This window comes from Mandrillus leucophaeus, unplaced genomic scaffold (genome assembly GCF_000951045.1).
Source record: "Mandrillus leucophaeus isolate KB7577 unplaced genomic scaffold, Mleu.le_1.0 Scaffold401, whole genome shotgun sequence".
Classification (NCBI taxonomy): Eukaryota; Metazoa; Chordata; class Mammalia; order Primates; family Cercopithecidae; genus Mandrillus; species Mandrillus leucophaeus.
Genome location: NW_012104266.1, coordinates 1,626,927 through 1,635,597, shown reverse-complemented (window position 1 = coordinate 1,635,597; position 8,671 = coordinate 1,626,927). Strand labels below are relative to the sequence as shown.

The window sequence follows — 8,671 nt, the reverse complement described above, 5'->3', positions numbered from 1 at the left end:
AAATGTCCACACAAAAGTTTGTACAAGAATGTTCACAAAATGTTCACAGATGCATTATTTGCATCAGCCAAAATTAGAATCTAAATGTCCATCAATTGACAAACAAAATGTGGGGCATCCATACAATGGAGTATTACATGATAAAAAAAAAAAAATGAGGTTGGGCACAATGGCTCATGCTTGTAATCCCAGCACTTTGGGAGGCCAAGTCAGGAAGATCGCTTGAGCCCAGGAGTTTGAGGCCAGCCTGGGCAACATAGTGAGACTCTGTTTCTACAAGATAAAAATTAGCTAGGCATGGTGGCATGCACATGTGGTTCCAGCTACTTGAGATGCTAAGATGGGAGGATTCCTTGAGCCTGGGAGGGTGAGGATGCAGTGAGCTGTGACTGCGCCACTGCACTCCAGCCTGGACAACACAGTGAGAGCCTGTCTCAAAAAAAACAGGAATGAAGTACTGATACATGTTACAATATGGATGACATGTTAAAACTGACCACTTTAGCCAACCAGGCGTGGTGGCTGATGCCTGATTTAATCCCAGCACTTTGGGAGGCCGAGGCAGGCAGATCACTTGAGGTTGGGAGTTCAAGATCAGCCTGACCAACATGGAGAAACCCCATCTCTACTAAAAATACAAAATTAGCCAGGAGTGGTGGCGCATGCCTATAATCCCAGGTACTTGCAAGGCTAAGGCAAGAGAATCGCCTGAATCCAGGAGGCAGAGGTTGCAGTGAGCCGAGATTGCGCTATTGCACTCTAGCCTAGGCAACAAAAGCAAAACATCATCTCAAACAAACAAAAAATACTGACCACTTTAAATGGATAAATTGCATAGTATGTGAATTATATTTCAATAAAGGTGTTTAAATAAAAGGTTATTTCTGAAATGTGGCCAGTGGATCCAGCAATTAGGATGTAGCTGGTACTTCAGCAGAAGACAAGTGCAGGGTTGTGAGGCGTAAACAGTAAGTGAAAAAGTGGAGAAGGGTATATGGAGCATGGTGGTTAAGAGTACAGGCTCTGACATTAGATATAACTGGATTAACATCTCTACTCTGTCATTTTTTTTTTTTTTTTGGAGACAGAGTCTTACTCTCTCACACAGGCTGGAGTGCCGTGGTGTGATCTTGGTTCACTGCAACCTCCACCTCCCAGGTTCAAGTGATTCTCATGCCTAAGTCTAGTGGTGGCTCTTGCCTGTAATCCCAGCACTTCGGAAGGCTAAGGTCAGTGAATCACTTGAGGCCAGGAGTTCAAGACCAGCCTGGTCAACATAGTGAAACCCTGTCTCTACTAAAAATAGAAATATTAGCCGGGCATGGTGGGGCACAGCTGTAGTTCCAGCTACTCAGGAGGCTGAGGCAGGAGAATCGCTTGAACCCCAGAGGGGGAGGAAGTTGCAGTGAGCCAAGATCGTACCACCACACTCCTCCAGCCTGGGTGACAGAGACTATCAAAAGAGAAAATCAGCTGGACGTGGTGGCTCACGCCTGTAATCCCAGTACTTTGGGATGCCGAGGAGGGCAGATCACCTGAAGTCAGGAGTTCGAGACCAGCTTGGCCAACATGGCAAAACTTCATCTCCACTAAAAATAAAAAAATTAGCCCAGCATGGTGGCGCATGCCTGTAATCCCAGCTACTCAGGAGGCTGACGCAGGAGAATCACTTGAACACAGGAGGCAGAGACTGCAGTGAACCAAGGTCACATCACTGCACTCCAGCCTGGGCGACACAGCGAGACTCCATCTCCAAAAAAAGAAAATCACAAATGTAGGTTAGAAGTGCCCCTAAAGGTAAAGTAATCTTCCTTTTTTCTTTTTTTTAATACATGTGCAGGATGTGCAGATTTGTTACATAGGTAAACGTGTGCCATGGTGGTTTGCTGCACACATCAACCCATCACCTCATCATTAAAAAAACATTTTTTAAAGCTATTTAAACACTATAGGCCTGTATGTTCATCTGGAAAATGAGGGTTATAACAGTACCCATTTTAAAGATTTCTTATGGTGAAATAAAGAAAATCATGGGCCGGGTGCGGTGGTTCATGCCTGTAATCCTAGCACTTTGGGAGGCTGAGGGCAGATCACAGGGTCAGGAGTTCAAGACCAGCCTGGCCAACATGGAGAAACCCCGTCTCTACTAAAAATACAAAAATTAGCCACGTGTGGAGGTGGGCGCCTGTGATCCCAGCCACTCGGGAGGCTGAGGCGGGAGAACCGCTGGAACCCAGGAGGCGAAGGTTGCAGTGAGCCGAGATGGCGCCACTGCACTCCAGCCTGGGCGACAGAGCAAGACTCCATCTCAAAAGAAATAAAATAAAAAGAGGTAATATAAGTTGGCCCAGAAATATAGGAAAGAAAGGCATCCCAGAGAGAGAGCAAAGACTGCAAAGTCATGAAGAAATGATAGGGGATATTTTGTGAAATATAATGCTGAGTGTGGCAGGGGTTGATAGTGGGTATGGGAGCCAGTCATTGGAGATGGAAAGTAGATAAATGGGTTGGGCCTGCTTCTGAAAGGTTTTAAAATTCACATAGTACTATCCCATGTTTACAGATGAGAAAACTGAGGAGGGTATGAGAAGTTAAATAACTTGTCTATGGTAACTCAATTAGTAAGTGCCAGAGCCATGATTTATACTCTATCTGTACTCTGAATCCCTACATTTATATATGTGAATCTGTGCTCAAGGATGCAAACGGAAACCAGAAAACCTTATCCTTTACATGCAGAAGCTATACTGTTTCCTCTTTTTAAGACATAGCAACAGGCCAGGTGCAGTGGCTCATGCCTGTAAACCCAGCACTTTGGGAGGCTGAGGTGGTCAGATCAGTTGAGCTCAAGAGTTTGAGACCAACCTGGGCAACATGGCGAAACCCCGTCTCTACCAAGAAAATACAAAAATTAGCATGGCATGGTGGCAACCACCTGTAGTCCCAGCTACTCGGGAGGCTACTGGGCAACAGGAGTGAAACCCTGTCTCATAAGGGGAAAAAAAAAGACAAACAGATTTCTTCCCCTTTGTCTTCTCAGTTTTTGAGCAAAGTGAACATATAACGGCGCCTCTAACAAATTTGTAGACCAAATAGAAGATTCAGACACAGCAAACATGGTCCCAAGTGCATACCCTACACAGGTTCCATCCACACTGAATGTCCCTCTTTTCTACTAACCTAGGACCACCTCTTCCACTACTTTCCATGGAACTGTTTCATTGCAACGGACAGACTCCAAATTCTCCAGAGGATGTAAGAATTAAACAGTGGGAATAAAAAGAAGTGACATTAGGCTGGGCGCAGTGGCTCATGCCTGTAATCCTGGGAGGCTGAGGTGGGTGGATCATGAAGTCAGGAGTTAGAGACAAGCCTGACCAACATGGTGAAACCCTGTCTCTACTAAAAATACAAAAATTAGCCGGGCATGGTGGCGTGTGCCTGTAATCCCAGCTACTTGGGAGGCTGAGGCAGGAGAATCGCTTGAACCAAGAGGCGGAGGTTGCAGTGAGCCAAGATTGCGCCACTGCACTCCAGCCTGGGCAAGAGAGAGAGACTCCAACACCCACTCCCCGCAAAAAAAGAAGTGATATTTATTAAATGACTGAAAATGTGCATTACCTGATTTTCATACCCACAAATGAATGCACAAATACACTGCAGTCCTCTCAGTCCAATCTAGTCTGAATTTAGGCCCAGTAAGGAATAAATAAAGATCTGAACAGTGACCTTTGCAATCATAGAACATTTGATTCTTACCATTGTAGGTTGCACTATTTTTCACAATTAGCTCCAGATGCTCTCTGAACTCTTCCCGAGATGGGTAGAGGCGTTTACGCACATTTTCGCGGAGAGTTTGTAGGTCCATTGGCCGAGTGATGATTTTGTAGTAGTCCTTTACAACCTTTGCATTGACTGGAGTGTGGAAAGGGTATGTCTGCAAACAAGGGCCGGAACCATACATCAGCAAAGAACACTTGCCAGAGCCAATTCCTGAAGATTCTCACATCTTACCTATCTACCTGGCTATCAACTCTGAAAGGAATCTTTCTAGGTGGAGCAGGTCTGTTTCCTCTACTAAACTGCTTAAACAAACAAAAAAACTAAATCCCCCAAAATTAGGCATTCCAGTTACCTAAATCTACAGATTACTGCCCTCTATTGGAAATCATAGACAGAACAAAGGGCTTTGACACCCCTACTATAGATGTCCAACGCAATGAACTCACATTCGGAAGATCTCTCATGTCATTGATGATAGACTCCAAGATGGATGACAGCGTCACCATAGGATCTGTGCGGCGCCGGTGGATGGACTTATGAGGTCTCTAAGAAGAAACATAAAATCAGAATGCTTTCTCAGACCAAAAAAAATCCACATTCTGTCCAGGCACAGTAGCTCATGCCTGTAATCCCAGCACTTTGGGAGGCCGAGGTGGACGGACCACTTGAGGCCAAGTGTTCAACACCAGCCTGAATAACATGGCGAAGCCCCATCTCTACTAAAAATACAAAAATTAGCTGGGTGTGGTGGCACATGCCTGTAATCTAAACTATTCAGGAGGCTGAGGTGGGAGGATCACTTGAACCTGGGAGGCGGAGGTTGCAGTGAGCCAATATCACACCACTGCACTCCAGCCTGGGTAACAGAGCGAGACTCTATCTCAAAAAAAAAAAAAAAAGAAAAAATCCGCCAAGCACGGTGGCTCACACCTGTAATCCCAGCACTTTGGGAGGCCAAGGTGAGTAGATTGTGTATCAGCTGGGCATGGTAGCTCATGCCTATAATCTCAGCACTTTGCGAGGTGGAGGCGGGCAGATCCCCTCAGATTACCTGAGGTCAGGATTTCAAGATCAGCCTTGTCAATATGGCAAAACCCCATCTCTACCAAAAGTATGAAAATTAGGTGGTGTGTGCCTGTAATCCCAACTACTTGGGAGGCTGAGGCAGGAGAATTGCTTGAACCTGGGAGGTGGAGGTTCCAGTGAGCCGAGATCGTGCCACTGCACTCCAGCCTGGACAACAGAGTGAGATTCCGTCTCAAAAAAAAAATTCACATTCTCTAACTAGACAAACATATTTTAGAAATCTTATAATGAACAGTACACATAATTCTCAGGGCAAGGCAAATGGAGAATCTAAGGCTGTCAGAGCCATGGCATATACAGTTAGGGGAATCAATGAGAACCCACCTAATCAGAAGGAAGCAACGCACATACTCACATTCAAATAGTCACAATGAACAGTGGTTCCAACTCTCCGTTTCTTCTTTGGAGGAAGCTGCTGTTTAGGAAATTTGAGAACCAGAGATTTTCTGCGAACCTCATCCGCACTGTAATCAAAACACTTTAGTAAGATACAGCCCCTATTTCTAGTTCCCAGGGAAAAAAAACCAACTACAATAAAAAAAAGTCCAAGGTACCTAAGCATGAGCTTAGGGAGGAATAAGCCAAACCAAAGGCCAGACATCCACCTTCAGATCAGGCAAGCCCTCATAGGCTCTCCAAGTTAATAAATAACTAGGCAAGTCACAACTTTACCTCAGTTTCCTATTGGGAAGATAAGGAAACCAGGCTAAAGAATTTTAAGAATCCTTCCAGTTCCAACATTCTATCTTTTTTTTTGAGACGTAGTTTCGCTCGTCTCCCAGGCTGGAGTACAATAGCGCAATGTCAGCTCACTGCAACCTCCACCTCCCAGGCTCCAGTGATTCTCCTGTCTCAGCCTCCCAAGTAGCTGGGATTACAGGAGCCCACCACCATGCACAGCTAATTTTTGTATTTTTAGTAGAGGCAGGGTTTCGCCATGTTGATCAGGCGAGTCTCGAACTCCTGACCTCAGGTGATCCACCCACCTTGGCAAACCAAAGTGCTGGGATTACAGGTGTGAGCCATCGTGCCCAGCCCCAGCATTCTATCTTAAAAGGCTAGGAAACCTAACTCATTCAGAATGGAAACAAGAAATTTAAAACTGGTTTGAAAAAAGAAAACAAACTAGTTTGGGCTTCCCTCAATCATTAAAGCTCATTCACCTTCTTCTCTTCCACTTTAAGGGACCATGGTATCACATTTTCTTCTTCTTCATTTTTTAAATTTAAAAACTGCTTTTTCAGTAATAGAGACAGGATCTCACTATATTGCCTAGGCTGGTCTCGAACTCCTGAGCTCAAGTGATCCTCCCACCTCAGCCTCCCAAAACGCTGGGATCATAGGCATGAGCCACCACGTCTGGCCCATCTTCCTCTTCTAATGTGCTTCAAAAAACAATGACTATTACAAATATTAATAATTAAATCAACAAGGATGGAGGCTGGGTGTGGTGGCTCACGTCTGTAATTTCAGCACTTTGGAAGGCCAAGGCAGGCAGATTGCCTGAGCTCAGGAGTTCAAGACCAGCATGACCAACATGGCGAAACCCCATCTCTACTAAAAATACAAAAATTAGCCAGGCGTGATAGAACGCATCTGTAGTCCCAGCTACTTGGGAGGCTAAGGCAGGAGAATCACTTAAACCCAGGAGGCAGAGGTTGCAGTCAACTGAGATCGCACCACTTCACTCCAGCCTGGGCAACAGAGCAAGATTCCATCTCAAAAAATAAAATAAATCAACAAGGATGGGAAAAGGAACCCCAAACTAAACACAAACAGAAATAAATGACTCTAACTGTATCAAATTGATTTCTTAAATTACACACAAAAAAAGAAGTGATTCAAATATGTTTGGAATACCCTAACTATACCTCAGCGGCATGTAGTCCAAGAAAAATAAACTATGAAAAACATCTTGAATCTACTTTATGGGTTTGTTGGTGGTAGTGGTATTATTATAGTAATTCTGAAACTATTTTGTACCTATCATAGGATAGAGCAAATTTCTCAATATATTGATTTCTAAGTAAATATATAGAGAAATTAAGTTATTTCTTGAGAATGGAGACAAATATGAAATGAGGGAAGATGAGGAAAAAAAGATCTATAAACTAAATTGGAGGTATCAGTATAAAGTTGTAATTTAAAATACATGTATATCAGCTAGGCATAGTAGCTCATGCCTATAATCTCAGCACTTTGGGAGGTGGAGGCAGGCGGATCACCTCAGGTCGGGAGTTCAAGAGCAGCCTGACCAACAGGGAGAAACCCTGTCTCTACTAAAAATACAAAATTAGCAGGGCAAGGTGGCACGTGCCTGTAGTCCGTTACTCAGGAGGCTGAGGCAGGAGAACTGTTTGAACTGGGGAGGCAGAGGTTACAGTGAGCCAAGATGGTACCACACTGCAGCCTGGGAGACAGAGCAAGACTCCGTCTCAAGAAGAAAAAGGAACCTGGGCTCTTGGAGAAATGGCTGACTCCAGGTATAGGATAGGAAAATTTGAAAGAGAGCTTTTAACATCTTGTGCCAGAAGGCTGGGATTGGTGGCTCACGCCGGTAATCCCAGCACTTTGGGAGGCCCAGGCGGGCGGATCACGAGTTCAGAAGTTTGAGAACAGCCTGGCCAACAAGGTGCAAACCCATCTCTACTAAAAACACAAAAATTAGCCAGATGTGGTGGCACAAGTCTGTAATCCCAGCTACTTGGGAGGCTGAGACAGGAAAATCCCTTGAACCTGGGAGGCAGAGGTTTCAGTGAGCCGAGATTACGCCACCACACTCTAGTCTGGGCAATGGAGCAAGACTTCGTTGAGACGGAAACAAAAACATCTTGTGCCAGAAAGCAAGGAAGTTCTCAAATATTTATAGGGTCGTTTAAAAAAAAGAAAAAAAAGAAAAAAAAAAGAAAAAAAAAGAAAAAAAAAAAAACACAGGATCTGGCTTGAGGGAGTCAAATTTGGGACACTATGTTGGAAAGGGAGAGTAGAAAGCTCTTTTTTATAGAAAAATGTTAGCTAATGTTGAAGAAATGCTAGAATTAGAAAAATTACCATTTTTGAACCCCCACTGAAATAACTGAATAAAGCAATGGTCATCAACTGATGCCGAAACTATTAAAAGATTGTCAGGGAACAGGATATTCACCAACATGTTAATTACAAAGAAAAAACATACTTTATTAAAGGATCTGAGGATCACCACTTTAGCAAGATGATCAAAACAGTGGGAAAATCTGACATTACATGCTTGCTGATATGGTATAGTAAGTATATCACCCAGATATGACATTAAATGTCTTACCAACAACATTTAATTGGAATCTGATCAATGAGAGAACAGACAATTCCAGAATGTGGAATATTTTGAGACAACTGGCCTGGAATTTTCAAAAAATGCATGTCATGAAAAACATAAATGGGGCTGGGTGCAGTGTCTGATGCCTATAGTCCCAGCACTTTGGGAAGCTGAGGCAGGAGGACTGCTTGAGCCCAGGAGTTTGAGACCAGCCTGGGCAACACGGCAAAATCCTGTCTCTACAAAAAATACAAAAATTAGCCAGGTGTGGTACTGCACGCCTGTAGTCCTAACAACTGTGGATGCTGAGGTGAGAGGATGACCTAAACCTGGGAGGCAGAGGTTGCAGTGAGCTGAGATCATGTCCCTGCCCCTGCACTCCAGCCTGGGTAACAGAACCAGACCCTATCTCAAAAAAAAAAAAAAAAAGAAAAATATAAAAGGTAGGGAAAACCATTCTAGATTAAGAGAGATTCAAAATATATTTAATGTTTGAACTGGGAATGA

At 43.9% G+C, this 8,671-nt stretch overlaps 1 protein-coding gene across 1 annotated transcript in view; it reads right to left on the bottom strand.

Moving 5' to 3' along the window:
• TAF1 (TAF1 RNA polymerase II, TATA box binding protein (TBP)-associated factor, 250kDa) overlaps positions 1 to 8,671 on the bottom strand; it is a 125,815-nt gene that overhangs the window by 58,094 nt on the left and 59,050 nt on the right. The window contains exons 27-29 of the mRNA XM_011992078.1: positions 5,225 to 5,333; positions 4,230 to 4,328; positions 3,760 to 3,937 (exon numbers count right to left, since the gene is read on the bottom strand). Of these exons, the coding sequence (XP_011847468.1) occupies positions 3,760 to 3,937; positions 4,230 to 4,328; positions 5,225 to 5,333 (386 nt within the window). The remainder of the gene's footprint in view (positions 1 to 3,759; positions 3,938 to 4,229; positions 4,329 to 5,224; positions 5,334 to 8,671) is intronic.